This window comes from Montipora foliosa, chromosome 10, assembly GCF_036669935.1.
Source record: "Montipora foliosa isolate CH-2021 chromosome 10, ASM3666993v2, whole genome shotgun sequence".
Lineage (NCBI taxonomy): Eukaryota > Metazoa > Cnidaria > Anthozoa > Scleractinia > Acroporidae > Montipora > Montipora foliosa.
Window position 1 is genome coordinate 28,388,799 of NC_090878.1, and position 14,345 is coordinate 28,403,143.

Genomic DNA, 14,345 nt, shown 5'->3' on the forward strand with positions numbered 1-14,345 from the left:
ACTCCCTGGGATCTCACTGGGACAAGAAATGGCGGTCTCTCGTTCACGAAAAGCATGCATCGAAAAAGCGCACTTCCATTTGGAATTTCCAATTCAAATTTGGCAGTCCTAATTATTGGCCTTCAAAGGTCACGAAAAGCAAAAAACAAAAAAAAGTCAAAATTTCGTCTCAGTAGCATTTTTATATTTTAATTATTTTAACCGGAATTTCTAATACCAACTTTTTCTAATACCTGAAAGTCGTAAAGTCGCCTTTACTAATGTACCCTTGTGCCAGAGATATGGAGAGCACTAAATGAGCGGGAATTAATCAAATAGTAGAGTGCCCCAGAGCTTGATAGAAGGTGTCTTAGGTATTGCACTGATTATTGTTTAGGGCCCCTTCATATGTGCCCGGATGGTCTGGTTTCCGAGATGTTGCTTCGCCTCTTATGTTGCTTTGATGTGTTCGTATGAGAAGGCGGGTTGGCTGATCGGTTGCCGAGATCTCGGTAACGGCCTGAAATTTTTGTTATATGAACTCTTCATCGCAGTTACCGGGAGGAAAATAATACAATACATTTTCGTGATAAAACGGACATTACCGAGTTTTACTTCTCTTTTCTTCGATAATGAAGCTTAGATTGGTTTCATTTGATAGTTATCGTAAAGTCAAAATTAATTTGAGGTTGCTTAAACAAAGAAAATCGCCACGCTTGTTCGTTACATTTCAGATCTGAATGGTTGCGTCACAATTTTTTCAAAATTTTCATCTCGGAAAACGGGCTTAAAGTCGCCATAAAAACAGAAACCAGTTTCATCTCGGTAACCGATCCATCTTGGTCAACCGGGGTCATGTGAGGAGCCCCATAATTGTATGATAATATTGTCAAATTACTGTGGATATGCATGTATCAGTCCACTAGGCAATTTGACAATGGTTCGACTTGAAAGTTATTATCAACAAAAGGACTAAAGCAGATGCTACATTGTACTTTGTTTAGAGCAGGCATTCGTCACATTCTTAATATTTCCAAACAAAAAAACAAAAAACAAATTAGTCATCCTAGGTAGGGTCACAGATTACCAAGTACGTTGTTATGTTTTTATCTCTGTTCAATTTAAGGAAACCTTGCATTCAGAAAGCCAGCAATTTCTTCAGTATCTCTCAGACGAGCTGACTATGTAGTAGATGGAAACCTCGAGACTCCGAGCAGTTATTTGTACTTCTGGCAAGTTGACTTCGGAAGGAGGGTACCAGTGAAAGAAGTGTACTGCTATTCCAGATCTTATTCTTTTGTGGTCAGAGTAGGTAAGGTGGCTAAAAACACAGATGTTTACCTTTTCTGTTCTCAGCTGACAACGAAAAGGAGGAAATACACAGGGGCACCCAACGAATCTGTTCCTCACATTATCTGTTCCCCAGAGGAATCCTGCTGGCTGGCAAAAATACAGGTGTTTCGATGAGCTTGCTGGGAAATTTTGTTATTGATAGAGGTTTTGCCTGGGAATTACTGACTTTTTCTAGCATTTCAACCCGAGCTGGCTGTAGAAACTCTGAAGACTGAGGACGACTAAAAATAAAAAATAAAAAAAAAAAGAACCCCTTCCCTCTCCCAGAGAATAGTCACAAACATACGACGGCTGGTCAGAGTGATTGCGCTTGCGGAAAAAACCTGTTTTGTCCCGGTTGTGTCGCTTTTGTTCGGTCGTTTTGGATCGAGGGATTTGAAAGCGCGCTGAATTCCTGGCTGGGAAATAAATTTGATCAGCTGGCTGGGAAACCAACCAATTTTATCTAGCTGGCTGGGAAATTTCGTGTGGGAATTTTCTTGCTGGGAAAAAGGAACAGATACTGTTTTCCCAGCAACACTGAAAAACACCTAAAAATGCCTTAATAACTTTTATTTTCATAAACTGGGGTATAATAATACATTTTACAACAAATTGGTCGTTGGGTGCCCCTGAATACATTTGCACTGTGACCATTCCTTTCATGAACGATTCAAGCAGAGAGATGCCAATTTCTTGTTTTCTTGTAAACCATGGTGATTTTTAGAATATAAAGTAATTTTCTTGGTAGAATTTTTTAAACGATTCTCCTTTTTTTATTTGCACCCCTATTTTCTAAAGAAAACATTTGAACTTAATTTTAAGTAAAAAACAAGATCAAAGATGTGCACCCATGCAGTTGTTCAAAGACCGGATAGCTTTGTCCGGTGTATGCTTGTGCAAATGTGACAGAATGTCAAGATTGCCAATTTCATGTGTGAACTGTACATTTATAAATCAAGTTTCTTATATTCATATCAAATTGTCAGATATTTATGTCAAACGATATATTTACATCAAGTTTTTTTTATTTTTATATTCATATCAACTTCCCAGATATTCTTGTCAAACCATCTTTCCCTTACCAATGCACCCATGCCTATATCGAGCCGACTTTTTTATATTTGGAAAACAAAATTCATGTCAAGTTTAATTACGTGCACATTTTTATAAATCAAGAAAGCCTGGTGCAGAGCATTTCAAAAAGGAAGAGGGAGTCTGAGAACCAGCCGTGCAATAAAACAACATGGCGGCCGACAATGGCGGCCACGAATCTCTTCAAGAGTTCTTCGTAAACTGATCTTGCAATATCTGTGTTCACAATGAACCGCAGAGCAGAGTAGTACGTAGGAACTTTAAGAGCATCAACGCTGCATCATCGAAATACGTCTTCACCAAGGTGGCTCTCAGTTATGGCGCCATTCCCTCAAGACAAATGTCGGTCGTTTCGCCTACACTGAAGTCGATTCGCTGTGTTTATCTCAGTACATGTAATCAGTAATCACAATGTGTTTGGTTAAGTGAAGTGTAGTCACTTAAGATAAGATAAGATAATCTCGTTTATTAACTGCTTACTGTCAGTGGCTTTTACACGTGCGCTTAAATTAAAAAGTTTGCAAAAGAAGCATGTAGGCGAATCGACTTTACTTGTGTAGGCTAATCGACTTTAAGTGTGTAGGGGAATCGATTTCAGTGTAGGCGAATCGACCTTTAGGCGAAACGACCGGTTTCCTGAAAAGTGACATCGAGAACAGTACAGCAGGTTCAAACGGCTTCTTTATTGCCCACAGTTTAGTAGCTGCGACTTGGATGATCAACAATTGTAGGTATGAATGTGGGATGTTTTAATAAATAGTTTCACAATGTTGATTGGGGCACTCTGATTGTGCACATCAAACATTAATTTGCTTACGTCTTCATGATATAGGAAAGTAACAGGCAGAATTTTTGCTTTGACAAATAAGGGGATGGCATATTCTCTTCGATCGGCAAAATAGATTAAGCGCAGCACTCGCTTTTGAAGAACCAAGATTTTGTTTAAATAAGTATTGGACGCAATCATTGCTATATGATAACAGAATCAACATGGCTTTTCCATATTTTTGACAAATTTCGATCGATTAAAACACCTAGGTATTTGATATAACTTTTTTGCTCTAATCTGACTCTTTTGCTTGTTTCAAAATCTAAAATACTCATTTAGGGACAAAAATGCATTTTTTTCTCATGAGGACGAAAAATTGCAAAATTAGAATGCCAACTTATTTGAAGTCAACCAATCATGTACGTTCTTTAACTCTGCATTAACAGTTTGTTCGACCGCCTCGAGATTCTTATCAGCATAAAGTATATTACTTTCATCTGCAAAGAAATAAAATTTTAGTTTATCTGAACTTAGGGGAATGTTATTTATGTAAAGTAAAAATAGAAGAGGTCCTAAGACCAGTCCCTGGGACACACCACAAAGAGAAATAAGTTTTGTTGATAAATATTCTCCAATTTGAATTGTTTGCATTCTATTTTTTAGATTTGATTGAAACCAATCATTTATCAATCGCCGGAAACCGTAAAAGTTCAATTTATCGAGTAATATTTGATGAATGACCGTATCGAATGCCTTTTTTAGGTCAATGAAGACATCGCACGAGAAGTAAGGTTTATCCATATTGCTCAGTATTGCTTCTATAATATCAAGTATTGCGTGCTCTGTGGAATGTGATTTGCAGAAGCCATACTGTGAGGAGTACATCAGATTATTTTTGTCAATAAATTCCTTCATCCGGTAATATAATAGTTTTCCAAAAATCCTATTAAAATTAGACAAAACAGATATTGGTCAATAATTTACTTATATCCAGGTTTGACCCTAATTATTTGCACAGGGATTTCAATAAGCGTCACGAAGTGTCCCCTAGCTCTTCTCGCCAACTTCAACATCACTCGTGTCTCAGAATACAGACAATTTACATCACAAAGAGTCCCCCAAAAGCTTCTCTTTAAGTAAAGATTAACTGCTGCATTTACCCAAAGCTAAAACTAACGCTAACCTTTACCCTTACCTTATTGTTGAAAATAGGTAGCAAATGCTTAGACTTAAAGGGACACTTGTGTTGGATGTCACAATTGGGCCTGCATCTAATTAGGGTCCAACCTGGACACCAAGCATAGATAAATTAACAATACAAGAAAGAGCTGGAGACATGATATTACACAAACATTTAAACAGTTGTGTAGGGCAGGAGTATAAGCCACTGGATTTATTATTTGGTAGCTCTAGATAAAATTTCCTGTTTAACTTCTTCTGGTGTAGTGGGTTTGAAAAAAAAGGAAGAATCAGGTGATTTCAATTTACTGAGATAACTCATATAATTATCTTTCTTTGGCAGTTTGCTTGCTAGTAAATTGCCAACATTTTCAAAATGTTTATTTAGAATATTTGGTAATTGAGGAGGATTTTCAGTTTTTTGATTGTTATTGCTTGGGACCTTCAACTTCGTTAACAGTCTACTTCCCTGACACATATTTTCAACTTAGTTATTTTCACTGGTATCCTCCAAAGGACGGGAAGAGTTCTGGTGTAACTCCAGTTTTCAAAGGTTGACCCAGCAAATTATCTGCCTATCTCTGTACTTTCTGTAATGGCTAAACTTTTTGAGAAAGCCATTTTCAATCAGGTATATAAATATGAGTCAGAGAATTGGAGCTAATTTCGAAATATCAGTCTGGCTTTAGACCTATGCACTCTACCCTTACGACTCTTATTGACATGAAAGACAAATGGTATCTTATTAACATCGACGATGGCTTAACAAATGCTATTCTTTTTATTGATTTAAAAAGTCATTTGATGCTATAAGTATTGACCATGAGATCGTTCTGTCAAAATAAGAGCTGTATGGGTTTAAAGGTGCAGGTCTCAGATAGAACTCAGGTTACAGTTATAAATAACGTAAATTCTGAAACTACTTACGTTGTGGGGTGCCTCAAGGCTCTATCCTTGGCCCTCTGCTATTCCTATTATACATTAATGACCTCGACCTAAAACTTCTTATCAGATGTGAGAATGTATGCCGCGATGACACTTATCTCACTCCAAAAACCCCGAAGAGTTGTTTTCATCCCTCACTCACGATCTAAGCAATCTGAAAAAATGGCCAGACTCTAACCGTCTAAGTCTTTAGTTAATGTCCTCAAGACCAAGCGTCTGTTGACAGGGACAAGACATCAGATCTCTCTGCTCCTAAGTGAACCTCACATCTGCCTTGATGGGCATTCAGTTATTGGAAGAGTCAGTACGTACAAATGCCTAGGCATTCAGGGAGATGAAACACTCTCGTGGGAGGCTCACATCTCTGAAGTCGTCGGTAAAGTTGCTGAAGTACTTGCTGCCCAGAGGAGGCTAAAACCGATATGTCCCCAAAGTACCCTTATGACGATTTATAAGTCACTAATTCTACCACATATTGATTATTGCAGCGCCGTGTGGGCCTGTATCGGTAATGGTTGGGCCAAAAACTAGAGAAATTACAAATTAGGGCAGCACGCGTAATAACAGGGTTTGATTGGGAGGTCAGATCTACATAGATTCATTGTGCCCGCAAATGGAAAAGCCTCGCTGACAGACGTGAAAACGATATTTCAAATCTTTAATATTCAAATACAGTAAACTACAATAACTTTGTACCCGAATACCTGCGTCTGAAAAATTCGCCAGCGTAAATACCATTCACACACATAATCTTCGGTGCGCCCAACATAACCTGTTTATTTCGCGGCCAAATGCTGAGGCCCTCAAAAAGAGTTTCCGTTATAGGGGCGCAGTAAAGTCTGGTTTCCATATGATCTGCAACGGTCTGCGATCGGTCTGGGACACAATCGCCGATAGGTCTGTGCCACGTTGCAGACATATGGAAACATTTGACCCCGGCGTCTGAGGCGATCTGCGGCACACGGTCTGGGTGATCGGGAAAGTTGAATCTAGCTCTACTTTCCTGACCATTGCGACGCTTCTGACTAAGACAGTTTTTAATGGAACGCGTGTCTGATATGATCTGTGTCCTATCGGCGACACACTATTGTTTTCCTTGAAACACGTCCAATCAGACTTGAAGTAAGTGTGCGCCTTTTTCTCCTCACTTTGCAGAGGATTAGTGGTACGCTTGTCTGCGATCGCTTCAGTTTTATATGGAAACATTTTCCTGCGGTGTTTACGATCATCTGCGATAAGACCGACGCAGACAGCTTCTGATCGTCGCAGACCGTTGCAGATCATGTGGAAACTAGGCTTAACATAGACCAGTAGACGCTAAGCGGGTCTCACTACTTTAAATAGTTTTATTCTGCTATTACAAATTATTTGACTATAAAAAATTGCGATAAAACATTTCTTAAAATCATTTTAAGATTAAAAAATTGCTAAAAGATTTGCTAAAAAGCGACGACGTTTCGACGTTAGCTAAACGTCATTATCAAGTCAAAATATTTGAGTGAGTTGAGTGACCTAAACTCACTCAAATATTTTGACTTGATAATGACGTTTAGCTAACGTCGAAACGTCGTCGCTTTTTAGAAAATCTTTCAGCAATTTTTGAATCTTAAAATGATTTTAAGAAATGTTTTATCGCAATTTTTTATAGTCAAATGTTTTTCGAAATCACTTCTTGTTCGTATTACAAATTAGAAATTAATTTTATAGTACTTAATATAAGATATTTCAGCAATGCTTGTAATTTTTAAGTTTAATATTTTAGGTACTCCTGGCATTATATTTGTTAGTGTTAATGCACACAGCTCTTGAGAGGACCACTTTTTAGTGAAAAGGGTCCCACGGTTAAATAAAGTTTTGTTGCTGTTGTATTTTCATCCCGAATACCGGCAATCTGGACTTGAGAGGAGACCATCCTTTGGAATCTCCTAGGAGCATTCAGAGAGGGAGCATATAGTTCACATGAACGGATATTTCCGGGTTACTTGGACTTTCTTCAAGAACCCTATACTGTCGTCGGCAATTTCCTATTTCGGAGCCGAAGACAGAATTTCTCTAATCATGTCATCCAACGCGGTATCTGCTATACTGCTATACTGTACTCGTAATCAGTTTCGTTGTTGTTATGGCAGTACAGGCTTTTCAGTCGCAACAAGATTTGTCTTAAGGCGTTTATCAGTTGCTCATTGTCATAACCAAGAGTGAGAGTCACCTGAAGACGTGTTTCGATGACTGGATGTGTTGATATGTTACTAGCTTGTAAAAAATTCTTTGTTCTGCTCTACTGTACTCTTCTCGACAAGAACTTAGCTTGGTCATCATCCTGGGGTACATTGTGAACAAAGACAAGATCAGTTTTTCAAGAACTCTTCTGTGTTCGGAATGAAGAGATTCGCGGCCACCAGATGTTGTTTATTGTACGGCTGGTTCTCAGACTCCCTCTTCCTTTTTGAAATGCTCGGCACCAGGCTTTCTTGATTTATAAAAATGTTAACGTTAACTTGACATGAATTTTTTATCAAAAGTAAAAAAAGTCGGCTTGATATAGGCATAGTTGCATTGGTAAGGGAAAGCTGTTTTGACGTGAATATCTGGGAACTTGATATGAATATAAAAAACTTGATGTATAGATAAATCATTTCACATAAATCATATGTCAATTTGATATGAATATGAGAAACTTGATTTATAAATGTATAGTTGACACATGGAATTGGCAATCTTGATATTTTGTCACATTCGGACAAGCATACCGGTGGATAAGTGTCTATCTAACAGTTTCAGTCTGCAATAATTTCAGTATTTCCTCCTGTAACAATGAATATGCACATCCTGGGCACATCTAATTAATAACTAAGGGTGTGTACGAAAACCTTGGAGAACGTTTATAACGTAAGGTAAAGTCTGCTTACAATCCAAGGGGCCCATTAGGCCGGAGCTTATCCTGGTTTCTGTAGCATGAGGCGACTAGGAGTATTTCTACACCCCCCCCCCCCCCCTCCCCACCTTCCTGTATGGGATGCCAGTCCATCGCAGGGCTACCCCCACCCATTAAATTTGCCGGTACCCATTTATACACCTGGCTGGACTTAGGCACCATGAGACTAAAGTGTCTTGTCCACGAACACAACACAATGTCCCCGGCCAGGACCCGAAGCCGGGCCACTCACTCAGTAGTTGAGCTCCCTACCCATGAGGCTACCGCGCCTCCCAACGTTCAACGTGAACTATATTTTATATTTTGGATAGTGACCTATCCACTGCATAGAGTTATACAGCAATTGAGCAAATGGGGTCTGATCTACTGAACAAAATAATTGGGTAAAACTGTGTTTACTTGGCTTTTTGGAATTGAAATCATTGAGACAGCGAATAACTCAGAGATAAGAATCGGATATTATTTTACCTTTTAATTATCTGAGTAACGTTTTAATTTTTAAATGATAGCTGAGAATTTTGTAGTTACTGTCAACTTATAAAATTATTAAATAAAATTTGTCTTAGCATCTTGTGGATATCATTCACAAATAAGCTGGCTGTTAGTGGCATTAACCTTTGCATAAGGTTGCTATGTGTTTCAAAGCTTGCATTACTTACAGCTACATAGTTATCCAGACTCATTTTAAAACAAGTTAAAGTGCTTTATCACCATTTTGTTTTGGTAGTTAAAGTCTCCCCCCCCCCCCCTCCCCAATTCCTTTTTCGGAATTCAAGGTTTGGCAATAGCGAATGGGAACTGAATTTTATTCTCTTTCACTTGGTTTTAATTTGCATTAAGTTGTATGGTGTTGAAGTTAAGTAATGGTTATTATCGATAACTAAGTTGTCTTTTAACCTCTATTTTCATCTGAATTTTGGAACATCTTTCAACAAGTGGGATGTGTGGGGGAGACAACTAGGCCCACTATATAGTGATGACCTTTCTTGTGTTCGAGATCGCGGATATATTCAGTATCTTTTATGTTTATTTTGTAGGAATGCGACAAAATTGTATGGTTGGTTAATTCAAGAAATAATAATAAGAAGTAGGCATTTATGTAGCGCCTTTATCCAGTGTCCAAAGGCGCTTTACAGCAATAAAAATCAAAATTAAAAACAGTAAAAGTTATACGAAATGCTGGTAAAAACTAGACCCAAGAAAAAAAAACGTGTCAGTAGTAAGACCTAGTAACTATAATTGAACAAATAAGTCCTAACCTTAGATTTAAACACGCACACATTCACATTAGGGATTAACTTTATATCTAGTGGCAAAAATTATTCCATAATTTAGGAGCTGCAACGGAAAAAGCTCTACCACCATAACTCTTGAGATTGTACCGAGGAACATTTAAAACATAATTATCAGATGATCGAAGCCTGCGAGTAGGAATACGAAGCTCAAGCCTATCACACATACATGTGTACAGGGGAGCTAAACCATTGCAGAGCATTATAAGTTGGGAGCAATTTATCCTGTTAACTATACGCTTCTCAATCGGTAGCCAATGAAGCTGGCGTAACACTGACGTAACTGGGTCGTATTTACGACCACCAACAACCAACCAAGCAGCACAATTCTGAAGGTGAAGCCAATAAGTAGCGAATTACAGTGGTCCAACTTACAAGTAACAAACGCGTGAATTAGAGTCTCAATATTCGCTTGAGACAAATATCGCTTAATTCTAGAATTATTCCTAATGTGAAAAATAGCAGATTTACAAATAGCAGCGACGTGAGACTCAAGTGTCATGTTGTCATCGAAGACGGTTCCCAAATTTCTCGCGGATGAAGTAGGTACCACATGCACATCGCCAACAAGTAAACTGAGATTAAACTGTTGGTGAGGGCGGTGTGGCGCTCCAATGACTAGCACCTCCGTTTTACTATTATTAAGCTTAAGCTTGTTAGATAGCATCCACTTATTTATATCACTAATGCAGGCCTCAATGCAGGAAAGAACAGAAAGTTTGTCAACCATCGAAGATCATTTAAATGAAAGATATATTGCGTGTAGAAGAGAAAACACATCCCGTGAAATCTAACTATGTCCGCCAAGGCTGCAGATAGATCTAACAAAACAAGGAGAACAGAACAGAGCGGCGACTATCAATAGCTCGCAGGATATCCTTTTGAACTCTAAGCAAAGTTGTTTCAGTACTATGCAATTTCTTGTATGCAGACTGGAAAACTTCACGTAGATTATTATTTATTTATTTATTTATTGATTTAAAGTATAGCTAGTTAACTCATGAGCAGCCTTTTCAATTAATTTGGAAGTAAACATTAGATTCGAAACCGGTCGAAAATTACTAAAAACCTCAAGGTCAGAATTCACCTTCTTCAATAAAGAAGTGAAAAGCGCTTCCTTGTGAACATCCGCAACAATGAAAGATTGATCTGTTTTAGTAATCACGGGCAGAAGGTCAGGAAGGCAGAATTTGAGCACACATACAGGAACTCGATCCAAAGCACACTACTTTATAGAACCAGTCTTGATAAGATGTTTCACTTGTTCCACCGACACCTCTTCAAAGCTGGTCAACTGGAAAAGGCAGTGGACTGAGTCTTAGAGGAAAGGTGCCGCATCGCAAGCATCACTAGAGAGGTCATTACGGATATTTTGCTATTAATTAAAGAAATCTGCGAATCTCTCATCTCAATCCATATCAGAAGAAGGAGGATAGCTCAGTTCAGCTCTCTTGTGCAGTAATTTATCCACAGGTTGAAAACCGTTTTTACAGTTCAAGACATTTTAAGGCTTAAACGCATTAAAAAGCATTTTTTCGGATTCCTGTGCTGTTTTGACCGAGCGACGAAGCCCTGGGTTGACGATGCAGCAGGAGTAACTAACTTCGCAATCACGCGCTATACTACTGACACAGTACGTGACAGTATAAGTTCTGTTATGTATTAAATAATTTGGTCTGAAACTCCGTCCACCAACATTTCACTACCAAAAAGGCTACTACTTACTCCTTCACGTCACAGGTCCCAGTCCCCCTTCGCGCTCGATGAAATCTGGGTTCCCGAACTTCAATGTCCCAAAAAAATCAATAACGACGAGGAATCCTTGAATAATTTTTGAACAATTTTATCGACGTACCATTAAACTTTTCTTTTAAAAGGTAAAAAGGGGGTGATAGGCAGTTAAAGACGTGTTGTTAAATTAATGGTTTCTTTTGTTCCCTTGGCAGGTTACTAGACTATAAAGTGCTACTAAATTTGTGTATTTGCTAAAGAATATGCTTAATTAAGCTTTCATTACTGGTGAATTCAGCTTTATTGTAAGGGATTCCCATGTCCACAAATGATTGAAGTCTTCACAGCTCTTTAGCAAATTGAAACTGATTCAGTTAGTAAATTTATCAAAGTAATTGTTCAAAGGAATTTCAATTCTAAGATTTGAATACATGACAATACTTTTGAAATTTCGCGCCCTATGTGGATGTGCGCGTGCTTTGTCCCTCCATATTTTCCCCGCACATTGCCTGTTTTCGAATTTATTGCCTTAATGGCTTTGTTTTAGATTTTCTCTGCTCTTTCACGGAAATCACAGTCACCGTTTGTGCTAGAGCTCAGGCAGCTATTTTACAGTCATCTGGTCATTCAGTCAAAGAAATTGCCAAATTGTTTTAAAGGACCGAATGATGGATGAACAAATGTTAAAAAAAGGAAATCCTTCGAGGGCAAACCAAGGAGTGGACGGCCGTCTGTTTTGACAAACTATGCGAGAAATATAACCACGAAAGCTAAGTATAATCGTAATAATTCAAAAAGAAAGATTGCCCAAAAGGTTCAACATCACAATATCAACGTTTTGAGCACAAAGGTATGGAGCTTGACCAACAAAGGGTGGAAAGCTTTCAAGCGAAAGAAGATACCACTCTTAAGTGAGAAGCAAAGAAGTCCTCGTTTGAAATTTTCCAGGAAATACTCCAAGTTCACGGCAGAGGATTGGGAGAACTTCAAACGTGACTTCAACGTCTGTTTCCACTTTCCTCTGATCAGTGTAGCTATAGCTTTAAATATCCGTGAAACGGAGCACTGACAGAGGGAGGGGGTAAAAGGCGCACCGTCGGCTTCCATTGATACCAGTTTCGTAACTGAAGGAACTACCGACGTTAAATAAATTGACTTTACTGTACTTTTAACTTCTTATTTACAGATGAGTGTCGTAAGTATCTAGTTCATTACCCGAATCCAGAAAATCACATCGTATGGGGCTCTCAGGAGTGCGACGTTCCCCCAGCATACCAGTTGAAACAAACCACGACGGCTACGGCGACGAAAACGTCACTTCAAAATATAACTTTGAGCTATTCTAAGTATTTCATGATTATTCCATCTTGTTTATATTATACTATATACATAGGCGTAGTGTTCTATAAATGGATTGATATGGACGGATTTGAAGTAAAGAGTGAGACTGAAAGATTCAATGTAGTTTGTCCACGTTGTCGTCACGGGAGAGAAATGTACAAAAATGCGTGACGCACGTGCAGCATGATCATTTTGGTTCCTTTAACCAATAATATTACTTCTTTTTGTCACTGTCATTGCCGTAGCCTTCGACAAATGACGGGTTGTGGTCTGAAGAAGTTACACATCTTACAGGGGAATAGCCAGGGGGGTCCTGGGGTGCCCGTTACCCAACCCCCACCCCCACCCCCCTTTGTGGCAGTCAACGACATATTACAAACCATATCTGTGAGACTAGAACAGAGAAATTTATGTCATCTGCAACTTGCTTCATGTACTATAGATCTCAGACGTCCGTGGACCAGGGCTTTTTTTTCAGCCCACTTCACAGACCGTTGATTTCAGGCAGAGTGTAAACGAAAGCGGTTTCACATCGACACAATTCCATGACTTCGAAACCGCGTCAAAATCGATGCGGTTTGGAAGTGTTTACACGAAACCGTTTTCGCCAGAAAATCAAAGTCGTGATGTTATAAGTAAGTGCTGCACTATTTTTTGAATTGAACAATGCAAATTTTGCACCAAAATAGTAATCGTATTCAAATCGATGCGGTTTCACTGTTTACATGACGGATGAAACTGCATCGTTTTGGAAACGCTGCACTTTTGGCAGCGGTTTCAAATCGACACGGTTTCGGCAACAGTTTCAATCGATGTTGTGTAAACAGAAGATGTAACCGCATCGAAAACTACGCAGTTACAAATGAAACCGCGTTCGGGTAAATGCTGGCTCATGATGATGATGATAACAATTTATTTATCATGTTTCTTGTTCATGATTTTTGATATCTTCGTCGTGCAAGATGAATATGTAGCATATACAATATGAGCGGCAGATTTGGCGCGAAAATTGTTTATGACTTATTAAACGTCAGCATTAAAGTGTCAATGTACACTCGATATGTTTGATGATTCAAGACATTTTAACAGGGAAAATCGAAAGAAACGTTTATGTAAATGAAGAGAATTCTGTATCAGATATACAGATATTGATTAATCAAACATTTCTTTTGTTTTCCCAGCATGAATTATTAATGAATTTAATAAGGTACTGTTATCATTCACATGTGATTATACTGATGTCGTCTCATTCACAGATATAACAATATATCATACCATAATATAAGTGCATCCTGTTCATGCCTGAATTCATGTGGCTGTTGGTATCATAAATTAAAATTTCATTTTAAAAGATGGTCAAATTACATCGTTAACTTGGGGTACCTGTGGGTACCTGTGGTTAAGCTAATAAAAATGGCTTCAAGATACGAAGACAGTGAAACTACCTTTGACTTTCTTCAGTGAAGGTGATCACTTTTTTCGATGCTTTTAAAATGAATAAAAACTGAGATGTCTCTGATTTGGCGGATAGTTATTATCTGTATAGGAAAACTGAACATGGTATATGACCGCGAGGGGATTCGAATTTTTTCTTTTTGCGCTGATGTATCTCTCACTCGTTTTCTGCACTGACCGTCGTGAGATGTACTATCAGCACTCTTAGGACGCTTTCCATTTGACAGAACTGATCGGCCACACCTTTAAATTAACACACTTTGAGGATGATATATACTCCTGCAGAAGAATG

The 14,345-nt window shown here is 38.5% G+C and overlaps 1 protein-coding gene across 1 annotated transcript in view; it reads left to right on the forward strand.

Moving 5' to 3' along the window:
- The first annotated feature begins 397 nt into the window (after positions 1–397).
- Positions 398–14,345, forward strand: part of LOC137972729 (uncharacterized) — a 50,456-nt gene continuing 36,508 nt past the window's right edge. The window contains exons 1-2 of the mRNA XM_068819449.1: positions 398–491; positions 1,106–1,291. Of these exons, the coding sequence (XP_068675550.1) occupies positions 398–491; positions 1,106–1,291 (280 nt within the window). The remainder of the gene's footprint in view (positions 492–1,105; positions 1,292–14,345) is intronic.